The sequence below is a fragment of the Stegodyphus dumicola genome, chromosome 3 (genome assembly GCF_044657685.1).
Source record: "Stegodyphus dumicola isolate Sdum_Otavi_A_Nest chromosome 3, ASM4465768v1".
In the NCBI taxonomy this organism is placed as follows: domain Eukaryota; kingdom Metazoa; phylum Arthropoda; class Arachnida; order Araneae; family Eresidae; genus Stegodyphus; species Stegodyphus dumicola.
Genome location: NC_140770.1, coordinates 115,881,912 through 115,899,969, shown reverse-complemented (window position 1 = coordinate 115,899,969; position 18,058 = coordinate 115,881,912). Strand labels below are relative to the sequence as shown.

Below are 18,058 nucleotides of genomic sequence, written 5' to 3'. Positions count from 1 at the left end.
ATATATACCCTTATTTTAAGGTTGTCACATATCTGATGGTTTGACTTTTACCTCAAAACACAAAGAATCCACAAAATTCAGTAAAATTAATAACTTTATTTCCCTGTTGAAAATTCTCTGAATCTTTTCAAACATAAAAACACACGCGCCAAGCAGTTTGCTTTAAATAAATATATGCAGCAACGAGAAGATGCGCTTTTGACAGCAACTCGTTTCGAAAATCGAAAATTTTTCTAAATGTAAGAGATTTGTCGCTATTAATTTTTCATTAAACAAAGAAACAAAATAGAATCGCATATTATTAAAAGAATTTTATTGATAATTCAGATTCTGAAAACAAGAACACTGTTGTTATAAAAAACAATAAAAAAATAAGCAACATACTTCATTCAACGGGGCCCAACTTTGGCGCATAAACTTTTCAACGTAAAAATATTTGAAGCATGTTATGGAAAAAGGTTTATTTGATTATGGCTCGATGTAATCGATGGTTATTTGCCTAAGGTGAAGGATGCCTTCGTTCGAGGACTGCCTAACGGAAATTGGCTTGCATACATGTTACACATATGGAAAACTAAGAATATCATCTTGGCAACCCGCTCAGTCGCTGGTGGGCTGTCCGATAACGGAAAAGTTCAAAATTTCATATTAGAGGAAAAGTGGTAGCATAGTATAATTCGAAGTTATTGCCATTTCAGAAATGTGAAGAGATTTCAAGAATGTTTAATTATTTTATTTATCACAAACTAAATAAAATAATTAAAAATTCTTGAAATCGCTTCTCTTAACATACTGGTAGTTTGACCTGCATTCAAACCCCCGTGAACAAGCTGATTGCATGGGCGTTTTCATGGTTTTAACTTTTTGTAGTGCGAGATTGTTTCCCTTAGAAAATCTGTCACGAAAGCATACCTTCCCTTAGACAGATCGCCTTCACGTGCTTAATAATCTAACAAGCCAAACCAAACACAACCCGAGCGAGGACTCGTAGTCAGGGCACGTCATCATGAAAAGCTAACTAAAATTGGCTCATATTCACATTAAACATGGGCAGCAAAAATTCGCTAAAACTGGTATGCAGGCAATCCATTCGTCAGGATTTGAACGCGCTTCAAACTATTAGTATTCAACGATTTTACCCCTACTTTGTTGGCGGCCTTTTGTAGTATCTATAAGAAAAGTAATCGCAAAGACACAATCATTGCGTACCGACGGATGAATTAAGTTCGGAATTTAAAGAATAACTTTCATTCGTGCTATTGCTGTTAGCATTGACATTTGGACAGATGTTAATTTATTTTAAATCCTTTTAATGTAATTAATTCATATCTTTTAATAATTGATCTTCTGACTGTAATTTTTTGTGAGGGGTATATCTAACCCTTCCGTACACTAACTGTTTTAATTCATTTACACTCCATTAATTTTAAGAGATTTTATATTGATAGATTTCTTTCCAAAAATGTTTCAAGGATTACATATTTTTTCTTTAGATTTCAAAACATTTTGGATTTAAAATCTTAATAATAAAATTTTTAAAACAAATATTTCTAGAAATTCCTTCGGCGTATTCATTTATTCCATTTAGTTGAAGTTTCGAGTAGAATATCTTCCTTTCAACATTTATATAATTTTTATATGTCAGTTCGCCATTTCTACGGAGCATAGAGCCACACATACGAGTACAAAACTCAGGCATGCTGAAAGCACAGTTTTAACATTTAAGAATGTAAAAAGAAGAATATACCATTATAATAACGCGCATTTGAAATACGAAGGCAAACAAGAAAGCTGGTTGCAACATTTTATATTTTTTCCTGACGAATCAGAAATTGTAATCATTTTTCAATACAAAAATAAAATATTTGATTCTATAACATATAGGCATAAAGGCGTCCTCCGTTACAATTCTTATTTTTTCTTGTTTCTACCAAAATTCGGCAATGTACTATAACAACGTCGGATCCTGTTTGACTTTCATTTGTATAAAGTACCACAAGCCAAACAGTTGTAAAACGATTTATCCTCTTTCGCAAACTTTTAGTCGGCACACAGATAATACATACCTGCTGTCTGACAAATATACTTCACTCTAAGGACTTTTCCCTAAAGTGCTCTTTTGAAAGAGACTTCACACCCTATTAAGAGCTTTGTGTCAACTGACAGCCGCCTGCAGAAAGGTAGGGGAAGGAAGACCAGATCGCGTCGTCTAAACACGTCTTAAGCAATCTTCGCGAAATTCGGGCTTCGTGTATACACGTCTTAAGCACTTCTCGTGAGATTTGAAATTCGTGTAAAGACGTCTTAAGCATTTTTAAAGAAATTCCAAAAACGTTTAAACACGTCTTAAGCAGTTAAAGGGTTAAGAATGAAATTAACATTTTAGGCAGAAATCAATCATTATCTGGTACAAGCAAAATTTTATCTTTAAATCCATTTTTAGATAATTTAGGTATTCTCAGGGTGGGCGGTCGCTTGCGACATGCAAACCTTGCATATGGCTTTAGGCATCCAATTTTGCTTCCAAAGAAGCCCATTTTAACTCATCTCATTGTTAGACATTACCATGAAAGACTTTTGCATGCAGGTCCACAACTTATGCAATCTTGCATTCAATAACAATATTGGATCATAAATGGTAGAGCTGTTATCAGAGATTTAGTTAGGAAATGTATAAAGTGTTGCAAAATTAGAGCATCTGGTCACTAATCAATTGATGAGCGATTTGCCGTCTAGTCGCGTTTCGCCTGCTCCTGCGTTTTTGCGCTGTGGAGTGGATTACGCAGGTCCTTTCCAAATTAAAGCAAATAAGGGTCGAGGCTCTAGGTCATTCAAGACATATATAGCTCTATTTGTTTGTTTTACGACAAGAGCTATTCACTTAGAATTAGTGACTGATCTTTCAACAGATGCTTTTATTGCAGCTCTTCAGAGATTCATTTCCCGCAGAGGCAGAAGCAGTGATATATATAGCGATGTGGTTCCAATTTTGTTGGAGAAAACGCAAACTCATGGAATTTGAAGGGCTTGCTAGGTCTGCAACTTATAACCAAAATGTTAGCAGATATTTGGTTGATAATGGCATTAAATGGCATCTAAACGTTCCAGGTGCGCCACATATGGGTGGACTCTGGGAAGCTGGCATAAAATCAACAAAATACCATTTAAAAAGAGTAGTTGGTGAGGCGAGATTGACATATGAAGAATTTGAAACATTTCTCACACAAATAGAAGCTTGTCTTAATTCGCGACCTTTAACAAGTTTGTCTAATGATCCAAATGACTTATCAGAATTGACGCCTGGTCATTTTCTTATTGGTAGATCATTAACAAGCATTCCTGAACCAAATTACATTGAAGTTTCCCATCTCACTAGATGGCAACATATTCAAAAAAAAAAAAATGGTTCAACAATTTTGGAAGAGTTGGCACAAAGAATATCTGTGTCGATTACAACAAAGACCAAAATGGCTTTTGCCAACTAAAAATCTTCAAGTTAATGATCTGTGTCTCATAAAAGAGGATAACTTACCTCCAACTAAATGGAAAATGGGTAGAATTACTCAGTTACATCCTGGTCTTGATAATATTGTTAGGGTTGTGACCATTAAGACTTCAGATGGCATGGTTAAAAGAAATATTACAAAATTGTGTCCATTACCAATTTGAGTTTTAATTCATGTATTATAAATTAAGTATTATGTCATGATTTTAATATTGTATTGTGTTTTAAATTTACCGAATTTTAACCACTAAATGTTGAAATAGTATTTCAAGGTGGTATATTAACTTGGTTACAACCCCTGGAACTCTACACGGAGCTATGACACTAACCACAACAGACAGAGCCCAGCTAACTCTCAAAACTAGCTAACCGTGCCCACATTACGCCTCTCAGTTTTGTTCTGATCAGCAGGTCTCTCTCTAGGTAAGGAGCAGCAGTGACAACAGCCAGTCTTTTGTGATGAATCATACTGATTATGATTTTAATGCTCTTTTTAACCTATGCTGCTCGACATAAAATCTACTTACTATTAACTAAACCTCTAGACTGAGGAAGTATGTGACAAAATTAGACATTAAAAATAAAAAAGCTGTTAGTAAAACTTAACTAAAATGTCACTTATCTTCTTTCAAATATGTCCAGTTATTATAAGTGTAAAATATTTAATGATACTTGAACACAAAAATATAAAAATTCATGTAAAACTTATTCTTCGCATCTAGTGAAACTTAAAATAATGAAAAACAACTTATCACCTCTAGTGCTTTAGTGGCTTAACTTTAAAGTATATTAATCAAGTTACAACTCCTGGAACTCTACACGAAGCTATGACACTAACGGCGTCAGACAGAGCTCAGCTAACTTTGTTCTGATCAGCAGGTCTCTCTCTAGGCAAGCAGGAGCGGGGACAACAGCCAGTCTTTTGTTATGAATCATTCTGATTATGATTTTACTTCTCATTTTAAACTATGACTCTTGAGATAAAATCTATCTGCTATTTGCTAAACCTCTAGATTGAGCAAGTAATGGGACATAAAATATTAACATGAAACTAACTATTAGTAAAATGTAAATAAAATGTTACTTATCTTCTTTCAAATATACTGAACTATTGTAAGTCTAAAATATTTAATGCTGTATGATAAATTTCATAAAGTATATTTTATGCTCAAACTAATTAATAATTATGTTAATTAAGTTATGTTTAATAATAATGCATCCTACTTACGGATCTTTTTTTTTTTTTTTTTTTTTTTTTTTTTTTTTTTTTTGCGTGGTATTACAAAAGTAAAGTTCAAGCACAGATAATATTTTAATTGAATTTATTAATTTGCTATTTGCTCATAGGTCCTTAATTTTTTTCAGTAATGGTTCTTAAAAGTCCTTAAAAAGTACTTAATTTCCATGTGAAGAAATGTGTACGAACCCTGGAATTAGAATATTTAATAGCAACATATGCATATCTAAAAATTTTACGTCTTGACCTGATTGATTTAAATAAAAATTGCGTATAGTTCATGATGTATCTGATTAAAAGCATTAAATATTTTATAGAATTACAAAACATATTTTTTCACTTTTTTAAATGTACAGACAATATATAATGTTTACACTTTAGTCTAAATGCATATTAGTGTAATATCGTATAAAATGTTTCGCTGTTCCACCTGGGCCATCTCTACTGATAATCGCTACTGATAAACCATATTAAACTTTAAAACAGCCCTTTTGGATGATCGCTAACATCGAAACCATTCGATTTTTTTTTTTTTTTTTTTTTTTTTTTTTTTTTTTTTTAGTCAGATGTTTTGAAGCGTTGTTACGAAAGGGTTTATTATGTCCAAAAAATAGTTCCCTTCGTTTGTGCCTTTTTTTCCCCTTCTTTGTTTTCTGTGTATATAATAGCATTAAAAATATATAACGGTTTTGCATTCTGTAAATCTTAATTAAGTAATTCTTAAGATATGAGTATGTTTTGAGAATTATGTGTAAAAGGTCCAAATTTAGTATAAAATGGATAAAATACAATGACTGTAAAAGATGTGACCTATAGTGTGCACAGTCCTTTTTCTCAAGATGTGCAGATTACCAAAATTTCTGCTCTCTATGTTATTATCCTGTACATATGCAAAATAGCAATTTTATGCATTATAAAAAAGAATTTTTCGGGTAATTTTTGGCATATGTCTTCCACTTACAGAGTTTTGTGCTGTAGGCATTATCAAAAGAATAATTTCATGTTAGGTGATTTGTGTATATGTCATAAAATGGTAGAAAATGTTTTCCATCCCGTCAATGGTGTCAAATTTTACTCAGAGCGTATACATTTAGTGAGATTTGAAAACACATGCATTATTCACATAGACATGCAAGAACAAATATACTGTCTAAGATTGCTTTTTAATGCTTATTACTAATTAAAATGTAATATTTTTTAAACGAATTTAAAGGAAATCTGCAAAAAACTATGGATTTTGCGATTAATTATAAAAACTTCACACCCATAGTATTTTTTTCCCTTGTAATTAGAAATTAAAGAGAACAAGGGCTGTAAATAAATCAGGGAGTATTTTTATTACATTATTACAAAACTCTAGATGTATATAACTGGAATGATTTATTTTTAAATTTCATGTTTTCCTGCTAGGAATTGTGATACGGTTTTCACAAATTCTTCTGCTTTTTCAAACATTAAGAGATGTGTTGTGTCTTCAAAAGTCACCAATTTTGCTTTCGGGTTGTGCTTCAGAACTGCTTCAAATTTTACATCTCTAAAAAAAAAAAAAAAAAAAAAAAAAGAAAAAGGAATTCTCATTATTGTTAATCATTATTTATCGAATGTACTTACATTTATTCGGATATCTGCTTAAATTTAGCTTCAAGATAACTTTTAATAGTTATTGTTAGAAAAAAATAATAAGTAAACTGCAATTTGATCTTCATATTCAGAATTCTGCTTAATATTTACGCAATCTTGATACCATGCTCTTTTTTTCGACTGCAGTAAATGAGCATAGCTAGTTTCTTGGACGTAGTTCAATTTCCTTTGCAGTTGATTGACATCATTGCTGCTTTTGCAAGCCGCAGCCGAAGAATGCGAACTTTTTTGTCCTTCATGAGCAAGCAATGTCTAATAAATTTTGTTGGACGCACAGTCTTTAATTTCTTTGACCGACAATCAATAAATGCGATTAAGGCATGATTCTCAAGTTGGATGATGAATGCATCCTCGCACTGTTTTACATAATCCAGATTTACTGGTTCTCGTTTCTGTAGGCCTTTTTAAAATCGATGTTATTAAGAATATTCCCAAATCTCATACTGGGAATCTAATCCAATTCAGTTCTTTCCTTACATGAAAATATCGAGAACAAAGTGCTCATAAAACATTGAAAAATAATGTGGAAAAATTTGTAAAACTTTACAGCCTCGATCACTTATTTCCGTTTCTCAGTGACGTGAGATTTTAATGATGATGTTATGTTCATGAGTGTCCCACTTTTCTCTTAAGTCTTATTTCAATAACCGGTTGATAAGCAGTAATCTTCGTCGAATGAAATTCTTCGTAGACGCACTTTCATTATTCTAAATCAAAGCGAATTTGCTTCAGAGTGAGGCATGAAAAGTAGCCCGCCTTCAATATCGGTGGCACGCTCCTTTGGAATTGGACGTAACAATTTGTTTTCTGTCCGGACACTTTACCTTGCCAAATAAAAGAGTATACTAGCTTTATTTTGTTTTCCTATTCACTCCTGAGCACACAGCATCAGGGAGATAATATCAAACTTATCATATTATCTTTGAAGGCGGGTTACTTTTTCTTAACCTTCTTTGTACCTTCGATATTATGCTTTGAATATCAACAATCAAAGCAGTTCGTGCACTAGTAGTAGAATTCTTCATTTTTACAAGAGTTTTATGTGAGGTGTGATCAAGAATATGCTCTTTTTTAATAAGGCAACTTGAAAATCTCGCAAACGTATGCTCAGGATGCAAAAGCAAGTGCCCAGAGTTGCGCATATCACCCGAAGGTAAACGCGAAGTAGCGTAAACTTTCGTAAACTGGAGCCACTTCGCCATCTACAAGTATAGTAAAATGAAAAATATTACACTTCAGTGCTCAAAAGTGTAAGGGAAGGTATTAAGTATATGTGATGTATATAGAGGGTCAAAACAGTGAATAATAGAAAAACAGAATGCATATATGCAGTCTATTTCTTTTAAAAAACTTACGTTAGTCGAGGAGAATCTTTGGATCTAATGATAAGAATTTCGTGATCAGACGATCCTCTTGGAGTTGCCCAAAAGCCGCCTTCTCGGTATCTGTCAATTAAGAACTGATGATCTGTTTTCCACTGAAATTTCCCATTCTTTTTATCCAGGTCATATGCCACTTTCATCAAGAAGAATTCTTGCTGAAATTAAAAATAACGGGTAAATGACGCACTTATTTGAAAGATGAAGAAAAAGTAAAATATTTATTTGCTCTCCACAATTTTGAAAGGCTGTGCTATGGCAGCATTGCCCTGATTCTGTAAATGTAATTTTCTGGTTATCGCCTGTAAACATAGCCTATACCGTGCTTTGTTTATGCGAATAAAACTAATGCGTAGTTTTAATTTGCTTGCAGTCGAGCTGCTGTATGCGTTACAATGACGGATGAAACAGATATACTGTGATTGCCTTATAAATAATTTCTATTTAATTTTGTGTCAAGTTTCCCAAAATGCCCAGAAAGCGCTTGAGCGTAAATGAATAAGGAACGGACAAATTCAAGTGATGGGCGCGTTTTAAGGAAGGCAAAAGAAGTGTGCATCCGTCAATATATGTGAACGAAAAGAACATTAGAGAACAGAGTGTAGAAAGAAGATAGATATTTATTAGTTTGGAAATTGTTAGCTATACATAATGTTTGAGCAGCAAAATGTTCTGAATAATTTTATGAGGCGCCTGAAAATGTTTCGCCACTTGTGCAGATGAGCGCCGCACTTACTAAATAAAGAACACAAGTTCCATCATGTCTAGCATATCAGCCATTTCTACAAAAACTGGCTAAAATTCCTGATTGCTTGAACGGAATATTCATCACTGACGAGTCCTGCATTAGACATAATGATCTCTAATCAAAGCAGCAGTCCAACATGTGGAAACACAGAGACTCATTACTTGCTAAGAAATTTTATGTACCTCAAAATTACCCCTGAATTTGTTTTTTTTGATATTTTTAGAATACCACTGCAACATTGCGTTCCAAGCAAACTATAAATGGAGATAATTTTGTTGATGTTTCGCAGGGAGCAGTTGCTTACCCCCTAAAAAGATGTCCTCAAACTGCATCAGAATGGGAATGGTTTCTCCGTGAGGATATAACTAATAATGATACGTTAGGCTACGGTAGCTTCGATGAAAATTAATAGGCAGTTTCTAGATTTTCATCCATGCAGCCAGACCTCGAAGCCTGCAATTTATAGACTTTTCTCACACTTAAATGAGAGTTAAAAAGAAGGAAGTATAAGATAGACCAGAAAACGAAACTACAAACCTTGACTCTCAGAAAATGGTCTGCAACTTACAAAGCAGGTATATCCTGGAAATGATGTGTAGACTGTGAGGGCAGCTATTCCGAAAATGAAATCCGCACTAAAATCCTAAGATTAGGGCTCTGAATAGTGATATCTCTTCACTAATTTTCGGAAAGTTCTCATTGTAAGAATTTTATGATTTTTTTAGTTTATTTCTTAAAATTACTTTAAAGCAATCTTTTATTTTATTAAAATTTCTAGTCTTAAATAATAATAAACCGCGCATTTCTCTTTTGAATTCTACGTATTAGTTATCAGTGATGCTCATCTGAAAAAACAGTTAATTGAAATGATGTATTTTGCTGCTGACTGCTCTTTTAATTATAACAACAATCTGGTTATCTCTAGTTATCCGAAATTTCAAATCTTGTAATGTTACCCGAACATAATTATTAATTGAAAAGATAAAAAGGATAGCTTTATCATAAACGGCGACACTATGGTGCATAAAAAACTTGCTGGGGACTAGTGTGATTTAAAAATATCGTCATTTTATACTGCTATAAATTATATAAGTTATTTTTAAAAAAATCATTACAATAAATTCAAGTATAATTTCGTCCCCATGAAAGATTTTCGTCAATAAATGGGATTCTTCCTCATTTAAGCAGACTGTTTATTGATGATACAATTTTAAGATTCTCTGATCTCTATCCGTTTCTTATTTGCCCATGAGTTCATACTTCGGAAAAAGACAAATAAAATGCATTTTGCTGTGCTGGTAAGTACAGGCAAGGAAGAAGGAGCGCATTATTGTTGTGCATAACGATTTACTTATTGTACTTAGTGAATCATTATGCGTTGGGTGTTGGTAAGCTGCAATTCGTTGAATATTTGGATGAATTCCCGTCCTTTTTTCCGTGGAATTAGAATTATTTATTTGCGTAGTCGGTTGCGACAAGGCTAGTGAGAGCCATCACTTCCAAAGGAAGAGATGCTTTCCAGAAGATTCTAAGGTTACTCTTGCATGCCCTCGTACTTCTTTCGAACAATAGCTGACGACATCCACATTTGCTGTTTGATGAACAACTCCGTCGATGGTTTTACATCTTTTGCTAAACTTCTTTTGAGGACGTTTTCGTTGCTTGTCTCTTTATGCTATTACTAATGCTATGCTTTTATTTTCAATAGTCTGGGATAGGGCTTCGGCACAGGATCCCGTGCCTCATGGCCTACAGCCACCTAACAGTTTCTAAGGGAAACTGATTGGTGTCCGCGTTACACCTAATCATCCAGGCCAACAAGCTATTTGCTGGGATTTGAACTAGGGTCGAAATCTCAGTGTTCAGCGGTCTTATGGATTCGGCCACTGGTAGGATGACATAGCGAAGGAAAGAAAATTAAAAACTGTAATGAATTTACAGGCATCAAGTGGATTTTTTATAATTTCTTCTTACATTTCAATGAATAAAGATCAAAGCAAGGAATTAATACGACAGATATCAAGTTCTTTAGAAGCAACTGAAAATGTTTAATGGAACGAATTTCCTTTGTCTGAAGCAAATGGATCAAAAGATTCATTTGTGCAAATACTAAAAGTAAAAATAAAACTAAATTATTAACACTTTTAATTTCTGCTAACTTAGCAGCGAGCTCATGAGTTAGCACTTTTTAATATTACAGCTCAATGCAAGTTAAAAAAAGTTCTTATTTAAGTTTTAAAATTTTTTATTTGTTTATATATATGCATTTTGATCGCATTAAAAATCTGGAATTCAATTATTAAGTATTTCTTTAGCCTCCACATAAGGAATGAACTTAAATAAACTAACAGTACCGTAATATCTGCTTAATAATTTGAATCTGCTGGAAAAGAAGAAAATGCACTTAATAATACTTGAATAATTTTAGAAAGAACTGATTCCTTACACTTTTTGTCCCCATTTTAGCAAGTCCTAAAATTTTCTGTTTAGCTTGCGCCAGAGTCATATGTGGATCCAATGTTTTTAAGAATCTGTTTTGTGCTGCAAACTGGGGATACACATTTTCTTCAAAGTTCTTTTTCGTATGATCTGTAAATGGCGGATGATCTATCATCACCATTTTTTCGATAACATGCGGCTAGGAAAAAGAAAAGAGTTGACTGATCACATCTTTTTGACACTTACTGTAATACATGCTAGTATGCATGCTACACATATATATATCTAAGTTATAAAAGTATTAAAAAATAATAAAAAAGCACAAACACACGTATATAGTATATATATTTACATTTGAATTTTACTCATTTTTGCTGCCTACGCTTGCTAGCTAAAGAACGTGTTTTGCTTGGCTGCTTCTATTCATTGCAGAGGCTGTTCGCACATTTTTTAGACGATTTTGGTAAGCGGTAATGAAAACTCGTTTCCTGTAAAAGAAGTAAATGCAATTGTACTATGTTTTTAAAAGTCAAAGTTATCGTCTGTGGCTTGAAAGTTTTGTTTTTATTCAAAATGGCGAATTTAACAAAGCAGTAATTCGAAGGCTACATTTACTCTCTTTCCGAAGAGAAATATGCATACTCCGTTATCCAAAAACGATGTGAGAGTCATGGTTTTGTGATATCTAAAGCGTCAATAGGTAATATCATCTACAAGAAAGAAAGAGAAAAAAAAAAAAAAAAAAAAAAAAAACGTCAAATTGGAGCCTCAAGTGGGACAAAAATTGCAAACAAGTATCCAAGGAAAAAACGGACATCTTCGACTATTGCAAAGGTACTTTGTTTAATGTTAAAAGAAAATCCCCCTAGTCAAAGGAAAGTTGCAAAATCATTAAAATGCTCGATGACCACTGTAAAAAAAATGATAAACGTTGATTTAAATCTTAAGAAAGCGAAAAAACGCAATGTGCATCGTCTTCTTCCAAAGCATATCGCTCAACGCAGGACACGCTGCAGAATTCTATATGAGAAACACTTATCCAAAGAAAAATGGAAAACAATTGCCACAATAGATGAAGCATGGGTGTATTTAAATGATTGTAACCAAAAAAGAGCCATTTATTATCATAAAAGAGGAGAAAAAAATTTAAGTACATGGTTCAAAGAATCGAAAGAAAGCTTTTCTAAGGGATTCATGATTGTTGCTGGTTTTTCTTATAATGGCAAGTTAAAAATAAAGGGAGTGCAAAACAAAAATGTCAAGATTAACTCCAAATACTATCAGGAACATATTTTATCGTCAATTTTTCTGAATGAAATATCATCGCTTTACGCACAGTGCCATCAATCTATGAGACTCCATCAGGACAAAGCTAGCAGTCACACATCAAAATCTACTGTACATTTCCTGAAAGAAATGGAACAAAAAACTGGTATCAAGGCCATACCCTTCACTGAGATCCCTACTAAACCTCCCGATGTGTCACCTATGCATTTTTGTGCTTTCGGACTTTTAAAAATTGCATTATCCAAACGTTGTCCCGATACCCTAACAGGACTCTGGAAAGCTGTTCGGAAGGAATGGGATAGAATAGCTCTTGTGCCACTTCAAAAGGCATTATTATCCTGGAAATTGCGGTGTCGAAAGATAGTTCAGAATAAAGATGTCAAATAGAACATTTAAAACACAAGAATTTTATATAATTTAGTTTTGTGAATATGCATCGTCTAAAAAATGTGTATATACATCGCCAATATACATCGTCTAAAAAATGTGTGAACAGCCTCTGTATTAAAAACGTAATATGTAATTGAAATTGTGGGGTGCAGATTGTTAACACTGAGCTTTGTCATGCCATAAGAATAATCAACAAGTAATAAAAGATATGTTTCTATTATCAACTGAATTTGTAATTCTTCAAAAGTTCCTGGCATCATCTACTATATAATCAATATTTCGGTAATCGAACATCAATCCATTCTCTACAGCAAAAAAAAAAAAAAAAAAAAAAAAAAAAAAAAAAATTGGTGTCTTCCCTAGTCAAGCACTCATCTATAGTCAAATTATCTGCCACGAAATAAAATTTTCGTGATACATATATATGTAATATTTTAATGCGTAGTCGTGATGATGGCAAGATGGGAAGAAGATATTGATACCAAACCAAATTCAGCTAATTATCATCTTTATTTCTAGGCATATTAGATTAATTCTTCGTAGACTTCACAGATATACTTCTACATTATAAGCAATTACAATATTTTCTTATACACACAGATTAACGGGGATACGTTGTCAGCTTAAAATAAGAGAAAGACGGGCAGAGTAGCATAAAGTTGATAGAAGGAGCAAGAAAAGAATGACGTAATTGACTCGCGAGCAGTATTTATTCTGAAGTAGATGCAATTGTAGAGACAAGCTATGATTGGTTAATTTTAGTTTTAATTAAATTTACAAGCAATGTTGTATAATATGGAAAGATCTCGAATTTCGGAGAACAGATGAATTTAGGGGGAGAGCTACCTCATGGATGTTCGATGGATGATAACGGGTTCCAGGTTCTCTCCAAATCAAATAACGCCTATTGTCGCTTTGGAAGCTAAATCTGGACTCATCTCTGCAGAGAACAGCACTCCAATGATCAGCTATCCAGTGGATATATTGACGTGCCCGTCTCGAACATTCCCTTTTATGACGTGACGTGAGTGGCACACAAATGGCTGATCGGCTAGCGTACAGGCCTCTTTCGTGGAGACGCACAGTTTACGTTGACACCAACCTTCCAGTGGCCGCAGTAAGGAAGGATCTGAGTTGAGGTTTTATTCATTCGAGCGCATAACAACAAATATCGGTCATCAGCGCTTGTTGTGGCAGTTGGCCGTCCTTGACTGAACCTCCTGGATGCCGAATCTGTGGTTAGAATTTGTTGCTAAAACCTATGAACCATAGAAGGACTCCCATTTAACCATGTGACCACTTTTGTCTGAACTTGTCCTGCCTCTACTCTCCCAATAGATCTCCATCGCAGTTCTTCGTGCAAATGATACCTGGAGGTCATTGTTACAAATTCACTATTTCAGATTTGTTATATCAGAATTGCAGGGAAATTTGCAGGCTTGCTCTCAAACACTGCGTTTTATGCTCCTCGCAGATGACGTGTTTCGATTATAGAGCCACTAATTTGTATACTTCAGTTTTACTCAGCAATTTTGCAACATATTCAAATTTTATACGGATTGTCTTATTTTTGAAAGAGTTATCTCTATTTTTGTGATATTTCCTTAATTTTTGGAAACCAGTACAGATAGCTAGAGGAAGTAATTTTTTTTTAGTCCAAAGCTTCAGTAGTAAAGTTTTAGTGCATAAACGCGAATTAGGGTCCTCTGTACACGTTTTTACTGTTTTAGAATGATATCTTTACATGTGTGACGAATGTTTTGTCCACGATAACGCTTACATGAAACCTTCAAAAATTTTCTGTTTTCTATATTTAAACTTTGTACATTCATACAGATAGTTGATTAGATTTTAGGTAAAATTGGACAAGTTGCATAACAGTTTTTAATGAAAAACTACATTATAATATAAATGTTTTCAATTTTTGTATTTATAAGTCTTATATATTGTTACGTGAAAACGGGTTTGTAATGGCTTGAATGTACACAGAACCGATGCAAAAGCTTTACATTACTAGAACTTTCCACACAAAAGTACTCGCACAGCTCTTCCCACTACGACAAAGCATACAAGCATACTCAGAAGTTACCTTTTCAAACTACTACTAAGAGCGTTGCTACAAAAACGTCTCAAATGTGTAGGCTCGCATGATGATCTCTCAATACTCTGAACTAAACTTTCGGTCTTATATAGTTTTCTTCTGTCCGCCAAGAAATTTCCTGTACCTTTGATTTCTCGGTATCGATGGAAGGCATACACAGTTACAGTTATATACGGCCAGATAGTTATAGTTACATAGGGATCAGACCTAGTTACAATTACACAAAGGTTTAAAAAGGTTACAAAGGTTTGCCGCCAAGCAAATGTCATGTGGCAAAATGTCACCAAGCTTGGCGGTTTTTGCCAATATCTTGCCAAATTTAGCGACGAAAATTGGTTACCAAAATCATCGCCAGCTGCTTCCTATCTCGCCAATCAATTAGATTTTATTTACAAATATTCAACCTGAAGTGATAGTTGACTAACCTCGCGCTGGCCATACTAGATTTGGGGGGGAGGGGTTGATTCAAATAAAGCTCTTTCCTTTTTAAAAACGATCAAACAAAGTCTCTCTTCTCATGGCCCGAATCCAATAAGTGCGAGGCACGATTGGATTTTTTTGCGGGGTCCTCTCTATATTAAATATTTAAATAAAATGCAAATTCTCTCTATATATAAATCAAATGTCATGAATCATAAGATAGGTCAACTTCTACGTACATTAAAGAATAAAAATGCACAAAATACAAAAACAGTTACATTTTATTGAATATAAATTTACATCTTTGAATATGAAGATATGAATTAACATATTTCTTAAGTTTTTGTCCTGTAAATTCTTCTAAAATAGTTTGAAAATCCAATTTCCTTGCTTCTTCACTTTCAATCGACATAACTGATAAACTATTTAATCTATTCTGCGTCGATCTTAGATAGTGTTTTATTAGTTTTAGCCTGAAAAATGATCTCTCTCCAGAAGCAACGCTCACTGGAAATGTTAAATATATTCGGAGAGAAATAAACACGTTTGGAAATGCCGTTGTTCTGTCACTTTTCCGATAAGTATTTGAACATTTTAAACGGATTTTCAAAACCTTCTGATGGAAGGATAGATTTTAAAGATGCCATTTCTTCAACTAACATTTTTTCATCTATAATAGCTTCCTTCCTTTCAGCTTCGAACTTAAAATAAATATATTTTTAATAATTTAAATAATTTATAATTTATCCTTTTTCGTCAAAACAATTTTCTTTAAATTTCGAAAAATAACTATTTTTTAATTTTGGCGATAATGCGGGGCCCCTTCAAGTGCGGGGCCCGACTGGGCCCAATCGCTCCAATCGCCTTAAATCCGAGCCTGCTCTTCTCTTGGAGGAAAAATCTGCATCAAACAAACGTTTATTTTTCTCTCGATATTTGTTTTCTTATAGTTTAACATTTCGGAGAGTTTACTATTTATATTTAAAAAAATTAAACAAGAATTTAAACAATTTATAAAATAAAGAATTACAAACTTTAAAAACTCCAATTACCCACTTTTTTAAAAATTTATGATTTTGTATTTTTAAAATTTGAATTTGGAACTTCATATTTCTATTCCAATTTAATTCCTAAATCAATTTTAAGCTAAACAGTTACCATTAACCTTTCAATTTTAAGATTTAATCCCCAGAAATTTAAGTTATAGAACATAAAATCGTAAGTTCAAAAGAACAAAATAAGAATGCACAATAAGAAAAGGTACAAAAAAAAAAAAAAAAAAAAAAAAAAAAAAAAGAATGCCAAATGATAAAAAAAAAAAAATGAATGCAATAGTATTAAGTTGTATATTAACGCCACATGAAAATCTAGACACCTATTTAATAACAAAAAATAGTTAATTATTCAAGACATAGCTGTACATTTATTTCCCTGGAACTCTTGCGTAGGAGGCTTGCAGCAGATCTCTCAAATGAGAATACATTAGATTTTGCTGTGACACTAAATCTGCTCCTGATAAGAAATAACAGCTCCTCGATATCTTTAAAAGTTTCCGTAAGAGAAGAACAAGTTCTATAATTTCTATTCTAAAACGTACTTAGCTAACAAAGTAAAAGAATTACAATTTGAAGTCTAAATAAATTCAAATTTACAGATTCGTAATTTTTAAGTAATATTAATTTTTGTTTAAATTTTAAAAGATTTAGAAAAATTTTTTACGAGTATTAAATTTCAAATTGGTATGGAAAATTGCTTCACTAGCAACGACCAGTAGTAGTGGATATGGATAAAATTGCGATAAAAATTTCTGCGAATGATAATTAAAGCCATAAAGAAAATTACTTAAAAATGAACAGTTCAAAAGATAGTGAAATAATAAGACTCTTCAAGGGGAATTAGCTTTTTTCACACGCTTTTCAACTGTTTAGATATTGTGTTTCACCACACAGAACCACGATATTAAGTTGCTTTTCTTAGTTCCTTTAAGGAAAACAAAAAGATAAAATTGAAAGTAAATAAGGAAACAGCTAGTGTTACTGATTTCTTCGTCAGTACAAACTTCATAGCAGTGGCAAATGTTTTAAAGATTAAAATATGTCGCTGACACAAAAGGGGGGAAAAGTGCTAGTGCAAATGCAGAAAAATTAGGTTTATGGTTTTTTAATATTACTTAAAAATTACGAATTTGTGAACTGGAATTTATTTAGACTTCAAATTGTAATTTTGTAATTCTTTTACTTTCTTAACTTTCTTAATTTAATACAAAAAAAAAAAAAAAAAAAAAAAAAAAAAAAAGGGGGGGGGAATTTTAATAGGAGTATTTCCCTGTGGAATGTTAACTCCCAGAATCTAACATTTTCCCCTCTCTCTATCTGATTTTTAATTCTTTACTTGAGTAAAATTTATGGAACTCTAGCCACTTTGTACTTTAAAAATTAAGATGAATGATGGGTTATTAAAAAGTTGTGTATCTATTAATGTTTCATTAAATTTGTTTTGTTTAAGATACAGGAAAACACACAAAAATGGTGACTGAAAGATGTTTTTCATAAGGCTGATAGAAAATTATACAGAAGCTAAAAACTCTCGTAAGTCAAAAAGAGTTCTGACTGAAAAACAAGGAAACTCTAAATCAAACATATATAATGAAAATGATTTGATCTCTGATGAAGATTTTGAGTCAGCAAAAGATTTTTGACGCCATTTTTTAGTGCTACGAAAATGCGTTTTGGGGATCTGCCAAACACAGAAGAAGATGCAATTTTATTTTTTCAGAAGCGAAATATTTTACCAAAAAAACGAAAATGTACAAATTCGCATGATATGAAACTTTATTTTGGTAAACGTACGTTTTGGAAATGTAATTTAAGACAGTGTGATCAGCAAGTGGGATTTAGAAAAGACAACTAGT

The 18,058-nt window shown here is 32.9% G+C and overlaps 1 protein-coding gene across 5 annotated transcripts in view; it reads right to left on the bottom strand.

The window, feature by feature from the left end:
* The window catches only part of LOC118187202 (uncharacterized), a 129,297-nt gene that overhangs the window by 32,748 nt on the left and 78,491 nt on the right, over nucleotides 1-18,058 (bottom strand). For 3 of the 5 annotated variants that reach the window (XM_035357395.2, XM_035357402.2, XM_035357392.2), the window contains exons 4-6: nucleotides 10,957-11,148; nucleotides 7,739-7,920; nucleotides 6,042-6,276 (exon numbers count right to left, since the gene is read on the bottom strand). In XM_035357395.2, coding sequence (XP_035213286.1) covers nucleotides 6,129-6,276; nucleotides 7,739-7,920; nucleotides 10,957-11,148 — 522 coding nt within the window. In that variant the 3' untranslated portion in view covers nucleotides 6,042-6,128. Of the gene's footprint in view, nucleotides 1-6,041; nucleotides 6,277-7,738; nucleotides 7,921-10,956; nucleotides 11,149-18,058 lie in introns of those variants that run through there. The other 2 variants (XM_035357393.2, XM_085813212.1) reach the window with 2 other exon arrangements.